The 16472-nt window shown below is 41.4% G+C and overlaps 1 protein-coding gene across 15 annotated transcripts in view; it reads right to left on the reverse strand.

The window, feature by feature from the left end:
• SPO11 (SPO11 initiator of meiotic double strand breaks) overlaps nt 1-16472 on the reverse strand; it is a 749185-nt gene that overhangs the window by 334345 nt on the left and 398368 nt on the right. For 2 of the 15 annotated variants that reach the window (XM_078651977.1, XM_078651979.1), the window contains exon 9: nt 9598-9634. The exons of the other annotated variants lie outside the window; for them this stretch is intronic. In XM_078651977.1, coding sequence (XP_078508103.1) covers nt 9598-9634 — 37 coding nt within the window. The remainder of the gene's footprint in view (nt 1-9597; nt 9635-16472) is intronic. 15 annotated transcript variants of the gene reach the window in all.

Here is a 16472-nt window from a genome sequence, read left to right on the forward strand (position 1 = left end):
TGGCTAACTGCCGAATATGGCGGACTGACTTTTCTAGTGCTCCCTCCGGGTACTAGAAAATCACGTATTATACGAGCCCAGCACACAGCAATACTGCTGCATTGGCAAGGGGACACTTCCTTGCAACCCATGACGTCGTTTCCAGTGAGTTGGTCGTCTGTGGGAGACAGCAAACAACTGTGCGCATGGCCAGTGGCCCGGCACTCGCATTGAAGGGCAAGCATTTGCAATGCCATCGGTCTCGCCTTTGGGACCTTATATGTATTTAGCCATGCAGCACATTAGCCTGGGTGCTGAAACATCTACTGTTCTTTAACATGGAGGGAAAGTAAGCACCAAACTGCGTGACACGCCAGGTATGGGAACACATGGAGAGAAATATTGCCTCACTGTCGAGGTCAGGTATCACCTGGTCTATGAGATGCTCAACCCTCGCCCCTAAGGTTTCAGAAACTCAAAAACAAATGTACCATATACTCCTCAATTATTTGCAGTGATACAAGATAAGAAATGAACTCACCATCACACCGTGTGACTTTCAATTTTATATTTGAACCACTTCAGTTCTTTTTTCTCCAAAATTTGGAACAAATGAAAACAGAATATATTTATGTTCAGTTGCACTGTCAAAATGTATCTTGAACAACTAGCAATAACAACTTGAAATGTTGTCAAAACATTTATAAACACCAAAATAGCCAATGCATTTCGGGTCTACCTTGACCCTTCTTCAGGGGTAACAAGCAATCACATTAATTTCAAACTGTTATCACAGTAAACAAAATTCCATCAAAGGCTCATCAAAGTTGTACTTTGTTTGGTCTGTTTCCGTTGGCACTGTAAATAACATATCCCCCAAAAAATTATCAGAAAAGGATTCGGTATGTGGGTTTCTATTTACATATACTTAAAATCAATTGGGGTGTTTTGCAAATGCGAGGGTACCCTGTGTCCAGAGATCAAACTATTACCCTTTCAAAGTGTAATAAAGCCCAAGTGTGAATGAATGAAAAAAGCGGGAATGTCCCTACTCACAGTGGTTTCAACAAAACACCGCACCCGGTTGTTTGACTTCGGTTAAAGGTTCGATTCGTCCTATCGATAAATGTATAGGTGGTTAAGATTTTTGTGAATGGTACTGCTATGCACTGTCCGAGTTAAAATTGAAAATGATCGCGTACCTTGATTATGGATGCCAGAGCATGTATTAAATGGTGTCATGCTCTCAAGAGGTACGCGCAGCTTCTCGCGTTCTGATGGCGTCCACTCAATGTTTTTACAACCGGGTTCCTTGCCTACAATGAATGGTTGGAAAACCCTGATTACAAACGTCTTCCATGTGAAGCATGGTAGACTACGAAGCTAAGATCCCAAGAAAATCTGTTCCCTGTTTACCTCCGTGTATGATGGTGTCGTTCAGTCAGCGCCGTCCATCTCCTCCACACCTTTCCTCGACCGAGCATCACCGAATAATCCCGCCTCTGACGTTGTGCGTTATTGATAATTCCTCCCCCAAACACGTGTGGTTAAAAAAAACTTCAAAGTTAACTTTATTAATGTGGCGGTACTTCACCGGTACCATAAAGATGCCATATATCAAATGTGAATTATATGAAACGGGTGACCACCGTGCCTGTAAGGTGTCTTGAAAAGGAGCCAAATAGTAAATAATAACCATTATACATGACGGCTTCATAACGCTATGTCTAAGGATAATGACTGTTGCCAAATGAAGGTTATATGCATTTAGGGGCTGTATACATTGATACGTTAGTCATGCCCCAGTGTTGAGGAGTGTGCCATTGTATAATAGAACACTAGCTAAAACCATTCCGCTAGGACTTATACTCGGACTGGTTTGTGTGTTATTATCACATGCAGAACTGCATCTGCCCATAACAGGGAGTCCAACTCATGTGCAAAACCCCTTACAAAGGGTAATTCTCATCATCATGTATAACCCACTTATGTCAAATATAAACGGAATATACTAATAATCCAATTGAAGTAAACAATGTGTAAGAACTATAACAAACTAGACAAACGCATAACATTTCGTACTGATCATTGAGACCCCCAGGATTCATTGTGCCCAGATTTTTTATCCAAGTAGTTTCTCTCCTCGAAATCATTGTGCGATAATCCTTACCTACTGCTTCCTCCACCACCTCCAAAATTGTGAATCTTATTTGAGGAATGATGTGTGTGGCCCTGACCCAATGTGCAGCCAGGCTAGATGTCAAATGCTTATTACGAATGGAACTTTTGTGCTCAATAATACGAGTTTTAATTTTGCGGGATGTCCTACCAACATATACTAACCCGCAGGAACATCGAATTGCATATATTACACCAGCTGTATTACAATCAGATGTGTGTTTTAAGGAAATCATTTGACCCGTTTTAGGATGTGCAAACAAGTTACTAGTGATGACATTGCCACATTGCCCACAACTCCAGCATTTTTGCATGCCTTTGAAAACATTTGATTCAGAAATTGGTTTCTTCGTCAATATTTCTCTTATATTTTTGGCTCGATTATGAGCGAGCAAAGGTAATCCTTCAAAAAGACCAGCAAAGTCTGGTTCTTGTAGGATAATCTCCCATCTATTACGGACAATATTCTTGATTCTTACAGCTTGTGTGGATTGCTTTAAAACAAAAAACATGCGTTTATTCGGTGGTTTCTCCACTTTCTGAAGTAGTGTTGTTCTTGTTGTAGTGGCAACATTTTGTCTTGCAGTATCCAAGATAGCTTCAGGATATCCTCATGATTTATATCGAACTAATTGTTGTTCAATTAGTTCAGTACTTCTGCTTGGGTCAGATGTGATTCTCTTGATGCGTGTCAGTTGAGACACTGGTAAGTGATCCTTCAAGGATCTAGTATGAGCACTTGAATAATGCAGTGCATTATTCACATCAGTAGGCTTGCGATAAACTGTGCTTTCAAAACCATCCAATGTTTTGTATATTTCGATATCTAGGAATTCGATTTTATCTAGAGCTATTTTGTGGGTAAATTGAATCCGAGGATTCTTTGCATTCAATTCCAAAATACTGCTTGTTAATGTCTCCATGTCTCCTTTCCACAGTAATAGATGTCATCAATAAACCTCACTAGTAAAATGATGTTATTCTGCCAAATAGGGTAATTTAGAATGTGTTTGTCCTCAAAATGTGCCATAAATGTATTAGCATATGAGGGTGCACCGGGAAAGCCCATGGATGTCCCGATGCGTTGAAGATAAAATTGATCCTGCCACCGAAAGTAACTATGGTACAAGGAGAAATGGAGTATTTCCAACAGGAACACTCCCATGTACTTGTCCATGTCTGATTGTAGTAGACGCCACTCTATTGCTTCGAGCCCTTCATCGTGTGCAATGGACGTATACAACGCCACTACATCAATGGTGCATAAAATTGTGGAATGGGTGATCAAATGTCGTATGTTTTCCAACTTGTGTAAACAATCAGTTGTATCCTTCACATAGGTGTGCCACTGTTGTACCAACGGTTGCAAGTGAAAATCTACGAACCGACCAGTCGGTTCATGAATCGACCCACATCCTGCCACGATGGGGCGACATGGTGGATTGCTAGCGTGTTTGTGAATTTTTGGGAGCATATAAATATGCAAAATCTGTGGATTGGAAGTCAATAGGTATTTCCTTGTGTTAGAATCAATTACTCCTGCCCCTTCAGCTTTAATAACCAAAGTTGCCAAGGTTTTAATGAATTCTTTAGTTGGTTCTTGATCTAATGGAATGTATGTGTCTATGTTTTGAACATGCTCATTCACTTTGTGAGTGTAGAAAGACGTGTTCATCATTACAAGGGCTCCCCCTTTATCCGCAGGTTGAAATGTTATGCTGGAATCTTGCCGTAAATCATTAAGGATTCTCATTTGTTGCTTGGATAAATTCGTGTGTTTAGGTTTAACGTACTTCACAGCTTCTAAATCCTTTTTTACTAAGGATTCAAAGTTATCAATGCTTTTGTGTGAGATGGGAGACATAAATTTACTTTTGGGACGAAAATGTGCTGATTTGTCTCTACTATGAGTGGTCTCACTAGTGAAAAAAAACCAACGTAAACATAGTTTACGGGTAAATTTAAATAATGCCACTTCAGTCTCCAACTCATTGGAAGAGTAGGTGGGTACGAAAGAGGTACCTCTGTTGAGGACATGTTTTTCTTCTGGATTAAGAGTTCCATCAGAAATATTAACTATGAGACTGTCTTCTTCACAATGCGCTGAGGACGTCCGGTCTCGTTTTTTTTTTTGAGTTTTCCCCTCCTTGTTGGTTTTCTTTTGAAATGCTGTCTGTTTTGTCTGGAGGTAAATTCACGTCCTGGCCTATCTCTAAAAAAGATGACTGAGTCATAGATGTAGATGCGCAGACTCTTTACAGGCCTTTTATCCCTCGGAGGCAGGGTTCATTTACATTTACGCTTCGTCAGTACAACCCACCCTTTCACGTCTAGATTATTTGCTCCTTCCTCACAGTTACATACACAGAGTATCGCACACATCCATCATGCCCCGAGGCCTCGTTGACCATTCACCTATCCAACTCAAGCTGTGCCTGCAGACCCATTAAGCCCCTCATCGGTGGCGCATGTCTCCATGGCTTCTCCACAGCATGGACTATCAGGAGATGCTCCAACTCGCAATGTATATTAAATGAGCATTTGTCTAGTTTTATTGTACACAAGCCTATTTTTGATTAATCCTGCATGATCTGTATGGGTAAATTATAGAAGGATTGATTGTAGATGGGAATTCTGATTTTTTGTCAAAATTTTAGCATCCATATCAATCAGGTCTACAGGTCTAAATGATGTGCATGGTGCCAGATCTTTTCCATGATTAGTACAGGCATTGGCAAAGCCAGTGCCCCCTATGAGGCCTATTGACCTTCGCAAAGATTTTTTGCCATGCTGTACAGTCAGGTTTGAGTGATGCAGTTCGGAGGTGCAGGCACCGTTCTGTACTGGTACACCAATATAAATCACTGTAATATGCTTGGAAAAAGGTTCAGTTTAATTGCCCGTTTCACCTCCGTATCATGATTAGGCCAATGGGTGACTCAGGCCCATGGGTTGGTAGCTGGCCTGCCAGGTTTAATTGTTTTTGGGGTGTGAGATGCCTAGAGAACACCAACTTATGCATCCGGTGCAACAGGCGCCATCTTGGACTACTCCATTAATATATTTTTAAATAATCAGGAGATCTGATAGATAAAGCACAGCTCTATTAAAAGATTACAAATATAGCTTAAAGTTGACCACTCTACCCCCAACTCAAGAACGGACCACCCCCATATAAAACAATAGGTGTGAGGTAGCTGTATGATGGCAGAGAACCTCCTGAATGTAGACAGAAAACCTGCTTTCCTAGCGTAAAATTAATTCAGTTGCCATAATTGTGGCTTTTACCCTCCCAAAAATATTTGTTATATATAATGAGTTGCAGCACATGTGTATGGTGTGTATGAGGAACCAGGACGCCGACTGTAGGTGTAATGGACCTGCACAAATTAGCAGTTTAGCCACAGGCTGCTGTCGGCTTCTGTGGATTGGATGCCCTGCATTGCCTTTGTTTTTAGCTTCCCTGCTCAAAAACAGAATGCTCCTATAATACAGTGGAATCTGCTTGTGCTTTGACTTGCACTAGCTTTCGCTAGTGTTCACAAAGTAGGATAAGTACTAAAAACCTCAAGCCAGTAACAAGAGAATATTTGCCAGACACAGGACCTTTTTGGCGGATGTTGTGCCCACCAGGATCAGTCCTAGATTCTGGGAGAAACCCCAACTGTGACTCATATGATTAAAGCCTAAATGGACGCAGATCTAAATCACCCACGGGCTATGGACATCGTGCATCCCAGCTAATTAGAATTTTCCCAGAAGTGAACGCGACATCAGAGATAACCTAGATGCCAAAACGAACTCCAGTGTTCTAACCTTTTCACCCTGTAGGTGGCCTATTTCCATAGGTACCCCCTGTAGTCAAAAGTCTTCATTGTGATTAGAAGGATCCAAAATAAGGGCCCTTAAAGTTTGGTACCGCCAAGATGGTTGCCCACAACTAACAACTAGTCACATAGCAAAGCAATGGAACATTTGTGCCCCTAATTGGTGTCCTGCCAGTGACTGTGCCCAGTGTATAGTAATGCCCAACTACCACACCATCTTGGTCCCATGAACGAGCTCAACAAAATGATAGCTATCCCACAGATTGGACAGGTTTAACTTAGAGTAAAGTGTAAATTATTTATGCAGTGCCAAAACAGTAATAAAGTCAAAATACAAAACATTAAAAATTCCAAATAGTAACGTTTATTTAACAAAATGACACCAAAAAAGGACCAAAATCCAATCAAGGGAACTGTAGATATGAATGCTTAAAGTTTAAAGTAAAAATAGCAGCAAACAACACACAGCACCAATTATATTCAATGGCTGTAGTAGTCAGGGACCTAGACTCGGTTTCAGGCCTACCATGATAAGAGTGCGGGTCGGATCCACCAACAAGTTTCACCCTGGTCACAGATTTTACCTTTTTGATTTTGGCCTTGATTTAGAGTTTGGCAGAGAGGGTACTCCATAGCAATGCCAAAAGAGTACTCTCTCTTACAAACTGTAGGTTCGCCCACCTCGTTCAGAGCCAGGTGGGCTAAAACTATGTAGATGACAGAGCCTACTCTTGCTCCACTGCCAACATACTCCTCGGAACTGCCGGAGTATGGGAAATCAGAAGTTAGCCATTCTACTGCCCACCCTATTTAGAGTGGGAAGTTGGATGACTGTCCATCACCGCCAGCTAAGCCTGGAGGTCAGGGACAATAAAAACAATAAATAATTGCCATCACACCGTAGAAGTAAACTACCATGATGTGGGGACCATTAGTTTTATATTTACCAAAAACATACTCCTGCTTTGGGACAAGGTCATGTTTGACCGAGCCGTCCTTCAAATTTTTACAACATTGATAGGAACCACCATGATGGCGCTTCCTGACAATTTAAAAAAATGTCTGGAGGCCCAAAGGACATCTCTAACGTTGGTAGACGCTGCACCCATATAGGCGACAGAGAATATTACGCTATGGCCCTCACAGACATAGAACCTCAACCAAAGTATAAATCAGACCCTTTGAGCCCAATTACGAGTTTGGGGTCCAACCGCCGGTCTCCCATTGCGGTGGTCAGGAGTATGCCACAAAGCCAGTGACATGCCAACCGCCCTATTCCGAGAAGACCGCCGGGCTGGCATGCTTCAGCTCATTGAGAGTCGTTCAAAGGAAAACATATCCACTTTTTTCAGTGGTTTTTCCAAAGCAGGATTTGACACTGTGCTGTAAAAAGGAGGCCCACGGCCACCACCCTGCACATTCTGTGGAGCCCAGAGGAGTTAGCTCTGCCTATTCACATTAGATGACCTACTGTTTGCGCCTGAGGGGCATTTCAAACCCTTTCAAGGCTGAGCACAGGTGGAGAGCTGGTAGAGGCTTATGCTAATTGGTCTTCTGATAGTTCAGGCAGGTAAAGGGTAACCTCCAAAAAGTTACTCATCCTTGAAATTTAGTAAAAATCTGACTTCATCATTAAAATGGATTTTTAGTAACTATTAAAAATAGTAGTTTTTTTCAAGCTGTTCTCTTTCCTGAGTTATCAGTATTAGCATTTTAACCTGCACCTGGTTTTCTACATAGAACAGGTAGGCCTGCCACAGGGAAATAGCTTTTAGGGCCTGGTCACTACAGAGACATGGTAACATTAATTTTCTAGATATCCCACTTTTAAATACCATGCACACTGACTTGTGGGCTACAAAGCCTACATAGTGGTAACTAACTAATATTTAAAAGGGAGGTTTTCACCCATCAAAAAGGGTTATTTGAACATGTTGCACTGCAGATATTCACTGCAGCAGTCAGGCTAAACAGGGTAGGCCTGAAATCATGTTTGCCCTGCTACTGCTACTGTAGTGGAATGCACACTAGGTGCTGCAGTCCACAAGATGTATTTAACTTCTAAGCTTCCTGACTGCACTTTCTACCAATTCAGCCATTTTAAAAACGGGAGCACAGCCACAACTCCTGGCTGGGGCCTGGCGGTCAATATGCTTGGCGGGACCGCTGCAGTTCCGCCAATCATATTACTAATTTCCTCTCTGCCACAGTTTACATGGCGGTTCCTCCTCCATGAAAACTGTGGCGCAGAGAAAACAAAGGTGACCATAAAGGGCCCCCTGTTGCCTCTGGGCCCTGGGGTACATGCAGGGGGTCACATGTTGTTCCCCCCTGTGTACATGCACTGCAGTACCTGCACGGCATGGACTGCACCATTCCATGCTTTGTAGGTACTGCCTATGACGTTCCCATTGCGGTACCTATTTTTTAAGACACTGCAGTGGGAACGCCAAAGAACCGCCCGTCAGTACCTAAAAAAGTCATAATCTGGTGGGCGGTGCACACACAGGTTTGGCGTGCGGGAACAGGGTAGTGGCGTGACGGTCCCGTACCCGCACCTCCAAAATCGTAATCAGGCCCCAAGTGCTAACTGTTAATGTCAGCAGCTACGTGTCAGATTTCCCAACAAACTGTCATAGAGAAGTGGCTTCACTAACCGCTTTAAGAGGGCATTTAAATGGAGGCTCTCAGGCACTCCTCCTGGACTCAGTGCAAGTATGTATATTGTTTCTGTGAAGTACCGACTACACGGACAGATTTGCCTTATGAAACCTTCAACCTGACTTTAGGATGGGCAGGGTATATTCCATCTCCACAGGACGGATAGTTAGCACCACACTGTGACTTTTGTGGGCGAAACAACGGGGACTTTACCATGTGCACCAGAGAGAGGCAACCGCCGTTCATTGTTCTCGAGCTTAGCTGTAGCCAGCTCATGTATCTTATGCAATAACTCGGAAAATGTTAAAGTTATGCACTTTATACTTTAGTATCACATAAAAGAGACATGGAAGTGTGCTGTGTGCTGAACTACGCGTAACACGTTTATGACACAGCACTAGTTGTGCTTTTTGAAAACCAATGTAAAAATCTCCATGGCTCCTTCATATGTAATGCATGCATATCTCATGCTGAATTATTGTATGTTTCAACAACATTTAAAGTGCATCAAAAAGAAAGGTAGTACACAGCACTTCCATTCAAACTGCGAAACTTTTAACAAGACTACCAGGTAGGCTCACAATTGTGATGCCTATTTCGAAAAATGACAACCCCTCTTCGAGATAATGTATTCTGTACTGTTGGAATGAGTAATCCACATGCCATTCTTGTTTTGATTTACGGGGAAAATGACAAATAACGTTTTTTTAAAAAAAATCACAACCCCAGGAACTGGTGACCTTATCTATGATGAATACAAATGTAAGCCGGCTGATATTCCAAGAAACATTTGACCGTAAGCCAAAGTCAGTATTTATGATGCAGTGATAGGGGCCCTGCAATGCTATTTTAAATTAATAGAAAAAGATTTAGGAAAATATTATTCAAAATGGAAATGTCATTGTTTGTATACTTGCCTTCCAAGGACAACCAGACACCATTCAAAGGATACTTTTAATTCCATGAACATTGGATGACACAAGTACTGCCTAAAACAACAAATCAAAATGTGAGGCATTAGTAGAGGTAAAGCAACTGATATATTTGAAAATAGTAGAATTGAGCAAACATGTTAGGAATGTATTGCGACTTATATAGCGCACGTATCACCCGAAGGCATCAAGGCGCTTGCTTAGGGAACCCGTCCTGGTATTCCCCTGTGAGATACCCCGGCAGGGTATCCACAAGGTGAAAGCCAGGCATCCCGCCGCGAGAGGCCGTTGTGGAGATTAAGCAAGCGATTGCCCAGAGTCGCAGAGTGTGACCCCGTGAGTCGAGTAGGCACCGGAGCGAGAATTGTCGAGTCCGTGGAATTTTTGAGCCCGAGTCCCGCCAAGGCAGGAATGATTTCCTAAGCAGTCATTTATCTTCCTGAACGACAATCCACAGATATGATTCCATCCACCCAAGGAGTAAGAAATGCTGTACATTATTTTGTGTTGATAATACCAGCACTTGTACGGACGGGTCCCACTATCTAGAAACGTATTTCCACAGCCGGGCTACCTCAAAGTTTAACTTTAGATTAATCAGGACCAATGATTGTTTGAATGCAAAGTAAAGCAAGTACGGCCACTTCATTAGTCTCCACAAGTGGATTTGCTAAAATCCAACGATAGAGAAACAAAGGGAAACATTGATAGACCAACAGAGAAAACACAAACCCAGAGTGTTAGTAAGCATCCATACACGACCACATCGTTAGGTTGAAATACAGAATGCAGTACATAGATATGCCTCTGACGTTGGCATTTTGATTGTCATTTATACCACACGAACAAATCTGAAATTTCACGAATAGTTTGACTTTTCGCAGGATTGTACAGCGAGAGAAAGTTAATTTAGTTTTTTTTCACCATTGTGGCTTGCACTTTTTACCATACGGCATAGGGAGTGACACCGAATTGAACAGATGTACATTTTGAAGGTTTTGTTAAAAAGCGCACCGACGCTGATAGTATGTACATGCAATGCAATATTTTAAATTGATTCTCGTCCAATAGTATATGCATTACCAGTGCTTAATTTGTGAAAAGGTAAGTGTGAGGGCCCTTATCGGAAAGTCACCGCAGCCCGCACCACTCATTGCCCCTGCAAGCGCTAGCAGTAAGTATTTTATTTTCACAATTAATTAAAATCGTTGCAATACATGCAAAACACAATTAAAACTCAGTTCATATTATGCTTTTTTTTTTTTTTAAAGGTGTTGATGAGAGCAAGGTAGTTCATATCTAGTAGGGCAAGAGTTCCTAGTGAGCGTCTTCTGTTAGCAAGCGCTAGCAATGAAAGTACCAACATAACTATTAACCATCACACTCCTACTAGTGTGAAAATTCAGACGATTCCAGCCCTCCAAAGCTAAACAAATGACATGAGCGGCAGGTATTATTAAATTTTAATGCACATTTACTTATTTAACACTGTTGCGGTGGTCATCTCAAATTTAGAAAGACAACGCCACCATGTAGTGCACTGCCACTAGAGCCGGTGCTGACAATTAAGTGCCGGTGGGGAGCACTGAAAAACACCCGTTAAAATTAAGCACTGTAGCATTACACAAATAATTCCCTAGCCGATGGCCCATACATTCAAGGAAACACATTCTGAGGACGATCTGTGGGGAGTATCAGTCAACAAAACAAAGGTGTATTGTTTTGTTTTTCTATTCAAACGTATTTTATTAAATAAATTGAAAAACAGTCCAATACTTGATACAAGAAGTGGATATACAGATAATAAATATTTTAAACGATATCAGGAAGGATTAAAAACCAATACCACTCTAATAAATATTGAATAAAATAATGGTAAACAATGTTTTTACTTAAAATAATATCATTAATAGTGCGCCTCCATGTGAAAAGGGGTAGGGTGTGGCTAACTGCCGAATATGGCGGACTGACTTTTCTAGTGCTCCCTCCGGGTACTAGAAAATCACGTATTATACGAGCCCAGCACACAGCAATACTGCTGCATTGGCAAGGGGACACTTCCTTGCAACCCATGACGTCGTTTCCAGTGAGTTGGTCGTCTGTGGGAGACAGCAAACAACTGTGCGCATGGCCAGTGGCCCGGCACTCGCATTGAAGGGCAAGCATTTGCAATGCCATCGGTCTCGCCTTTGGGACCTTATATGTATTTAGCCATGCAGCACATTAGCCTGGGTGCTGAAACATCTACTGTTCTTTAACATGGAGGGAAAGTAAGCACCAAACTGCGTGACACGCCAGGTATGGGAACACATGGAGAGAAATATTGCCTCACTGTCGAGGTCAGGTATCACCTGGTCTATGAGATGCTCAACCCTCGCCCCTAAGGTTTCAGAAACTCAAAAACAAATGTACCATATACTCCTCAATTATTTGCAGTGATACAAGATAAGAAATGAACTCACCATCACACCGTGTGACTTTCAATTTTATATTTGAACCACTTCAGTTCTTTTTTCTCCAAAATTTGGAACAAATGAAAACAGAATATATTTATGTTCAGGTGCACTGTCAAAATGTATCTTGAACAACTAGCAATAACAACGTGAGATGTTGTCAAAACATTTATAAACACCAAAATACCCAATGCATTTCGGGTCTACCTCGACCCTTCTTCAGGGGTAACAAGCAATCGCATTAATTTCAAACTGTTGTCACAGTAAACAAAATTCCATCAAAGGCTCATCAAAGTTGTACTTTGTTTGGTCCGTTTCCGTTGGCACTGTAAATAACATGTTCCCAAAACAATTATCAGAAAAGGGTTCGGTATGTGGGTTTCTATTTACATATACTTAAAATCAATTGGGGTGTTTTGCACATGCGAGGGTACCCTGTGTCCAGAGATCAAACTATCACCCTGTAAAAGTGTAATAAAGCCCAAGTGTGAATGAATGAAAAAAGCGGGAATGTCTCTACTCACAATGGTTTCAACAAAACACCGCACCCAGTTGTTTGACTTCTGTTAAAGGTTCGATTCGTCCTATCGATAAATGTATAGGTGGTTCAGATTTTTGTGAATGGTACTGCTATGTACTGTCCGAGTTAATATTGAAAATGATCGCGTACCTTGGTTATGGATGCCAGAGCATGTATTAAATGGTGTCGTGCTCTCAAGAGGTACGCGCAGCTTCGCGCGTTCTGATGGCGTCCACTCGATGTTTTTACAACCGCGTTCCTTGTCTACAATGAATGGTTGGAAAACCCTGATTACAAACGTCTTCCATGTGAAGCATGGTAGACTACGAAGCTAAGATCCCAAGAAAATCTGTTCCCTGTGTACCTCCGTGTATGATGGTGTCGTTCAGTCAGCGCCGCCCATCTCCTCCACACCTTTCCTCGCCCGAGCGCCACCGAATAATCTCACCTCTGACGTTGTGCGTTATTGATAATTCCTCCCCAAACACGTGGGTTAAAAAAACGTCAAAGTTAACTTTATTAATGCAGCGGTACTTCACCGGTAACATAAAGATGCCATATATCAAATGTGAATTATATGAAACGGGTGACCACCATGCCTGCAAGGTGTCTTGAAAAGGAGCCAAATAGTAAATAATAACCATTATACATGTCGGCTTCATAACGCTATGTCTAAGGATAATGACTGTTGCTAAATGAGGGTTATGTGCATTTAGCTGCTGTATACATTGATACGTTAGTCATGCCCCAGTGTTGAAGAGTGTGCCATTGTATAATAGAACACTATCTAAAACCATTCCGCTAGGACTTATACTCGGACTGGTTTGTGTGTTATTATCACATGCAGAACTGCATCTGCCCATAACAAGGGGTCCAACTCATGTGCAAAACCCCTTACAAAGGGTAATTCTCATCATCATGTATAACCCACTTATGTCAAATATAAACAGAATATACTAATAATCCAATCGAAGTAAACAATGTGTAAGAACTATAACAAACTAGACAAAGCATAACATTTCGTTCTGATCATTGAGACCCCCAGGATTCATTGTGCCCAGATTTTTTATCCAAGTAGTTTCTCTCCTCGAAATCATTGTGCGATAATCCTTGCCTACTGCTTCCTCCACCACCTCCAAAATTGTGAATCTTATTTGAGGAATGGTGTGTGTGGCCCTGACCCAATGTGCGGCCAGGCTAGATGTCAAATGCTTATTACGAATGGAACTTTTGTGCTCAATAATACGAGTTTTAATTTTGCGGGATGTCCTACCAACATATACTAACCCGCAGGGACATCGAATTGCATATATTACACCAGCTGTATTACAATCAGATGTGTGTTTTAAGGAAATCATTTGACCCGTTTTAGGATGTGCAAACAAGTTACTAGTGATGACATTGCCCCATTGCCCACAATTCCAGCATTTTTGCATGCCTTTGAAAACTTTTGATTCAGAAATTGGTTTCTTCTTCAATATTTCTCTTATATTTTTGGCTCGATTATGAGCGAGCAAAGGTAATCCTTCAAAAAGACCAGCAAAGTATGGTTCTTGTAGGATAATCTCCCATCTATTACGGACAATATTCTTGATTCTTACAGCTTGTGTGGATTGCTTTAAAACAAAAACCATGCGTTTATTCGGTGGTTTCTCCACTTTCTGAAGTAGTGTTGTTCTTGTTGTAGTGGCAACGTTTTGTCTTGCAGTATCCAAGATAGCTTCAGGATATCCTCATGATTTATATCGAACTAATTGTTGTTCAATTAGTTCAGTACTTCTGCTTGGGTCAGATGTGATTCTCTTGATGCGTGTCAGTTGAGACACTGGTAAGTGATCCTTCAAGGATCTAGTATGAGCACTTGACTAATGCAGTGCCTTATTCACATCAGTAGGCTTGCGATAAACTGTGCTTTCAAAACCATCCAATGTTTTGTATATTTCGATATCTAGGAATTCGATTTTATCTAGAGCTATTTTGTGGGTAAATTGAATCCGAGGATTCTTTGCATTCAATTCCAAAATACTGCTTGTTAATGTCGCCATGTCTCCTTTCCACAGTAATAGATGTCATCAATAAACCTCACTAGTAAAATGATGTTATTCTGCCAAATAGGGTAATTTAGAATGTGTTTGTCCTCAAAATGTGCCATAAATGTATTAGCATATGAGGGTGCACCGGGAAAGCCCATGGATGTCCCGGTGCGTTGAAGATAAAATTGATCCTGCCACCGAAAGTAACTATGGTACAAGGAGAAATGGAGTATTTCCAACAGGAACAATCCCATTTACTTGTCCATGTCTGATTGTAGTAGACGCCACTCTATTGCTTCGAGCCCTTCATCGTGTGCAATGGACGTATACAACGCCACTACATCAATGGTGCAGAAAATTGTGGAATGGGTGATCAAATGTCGTGTGTTTTCCAACTTGTGTAAACAATCAGTTGTATCCTTCACATAGGTGTGCCACTGTTGTACCAACGGTTGCAAGTGAAAATCTATGAACCGACCAGTCGGTTCATGAATCGACCCACATCCTGCCACGATGGGGCGACATGGTGGATTGCTAGCGTGTTTGTGAATTTTGGGGAGCATAAAAATATGCGAAATCTGTGGATTGGAAGTCAATATGTATTTCCTTGTGTTACAATCAATTACCCCTGCCTCTTCAGCTTTATTAACCAAAGTTTCCAAGGTTTTAATGAATTCTTTAGTTGGATCTTGTTCTAATGGAATGTATGTGTCTATGTTTTGAACATGCTCATTCACTTTGTGAGTGTAGAAAGACGTGTTCATCATTACAAGGGCTCCCCCTTTATCCGCAGGTTGAAATGTTATGCTGGAATCTTGCCGTAAATCATTAAGGATTCTCATTTGTTGCTTGGATAAATTCGTGTGTTTAGGTTTAACGTACTTCACAGCTTCTAAATCCTTTTTTACTAAGGATTCAAAGTTATCAATGCTTTTGTGTGAGATGGGAGACATAAATTTACTTTTGGGACGAAAATGTGCTGATTTGTCTCTACTATGAGTGGTCTCACTAGTGAAAAAAAACCAACGTAAACATAGTTTACGGGCAAATTTAAATAATGCCACTTCAGTCTCCAACTCATTGGAAGAGTAGGTGGGTACGAAAGAGGTACCTCTGTTGAGGACATGTTTTTCTTCTGGATTAAGAGTTCCATCAGAAATATTAACTATGAGACTGTCTTCTTCACAATGCGCTGAGGACGTCCGGTCTCGTTTTTTTTTTTGAGTTTTCCCCTCCTTGTTGGTTTTCTTTTGAAATGCTGTCTGTTTTGTCTGGAGGTAAATTCACGTCCTGGCCTATCTCTAAAAAAGATGACTGAGTCATAGATGTAGATGCGCCCTCACTTCCCCTGGTGCCTCCCTCCATGTGTGCTCGAAGTGCAGGTGGTCGTTGTAGTGTTAGATCTTCATCAGGTACTACACTCTCTTTGGAAGAGGTTTGTGTAGTGTTTTTCTTAAAAAATCTTTTTTGTGAATATGCCTCTGCCCATGTGTAGACCTTGTCTAGTTTGTAATCAATGGTGTCCCTACGGAACTTCCTCAGCTTACGCTCATGCACCTCACGGGCATGTGTATCCAGACGTGTTTATGTCCTCTAGAATTATTATTTTTTTCCAATCTTCTTGTTCCATAGCAGCATTGGTTTCATCCTTTAATCTAGCAATGTCCTGTGAAAGATCTTTCAAAACTGTGGACAACTCTTCAATGATAAGAAGTATAAGCTCTAGAGAACACTTATTCAAAATAGCGTTCCATCTCACCATGAAGGACTTATTGAATTTAAAAACCATTGGTTTCAATGCAATACGTAAACCGCGTGGTATACGTTTAACCTTATGGTACACCTCGAGCGCACATGGAGGGAGGCACCAGGGGAAGTGAGGGCGCATC

Source organism: Lissotriton helveticus, chromosome 7 (assembly GCF_964261635.1).
Source record: "Lissotriton helveticus chromosome 7, aLisHel1.1, whole genome shotgun sequence".
NCBI lineage: Eukaryota > Metazoa > Chordata > Amphibia > Caudata > Salamandridae > Lissotriton > Lissotriton helveticus.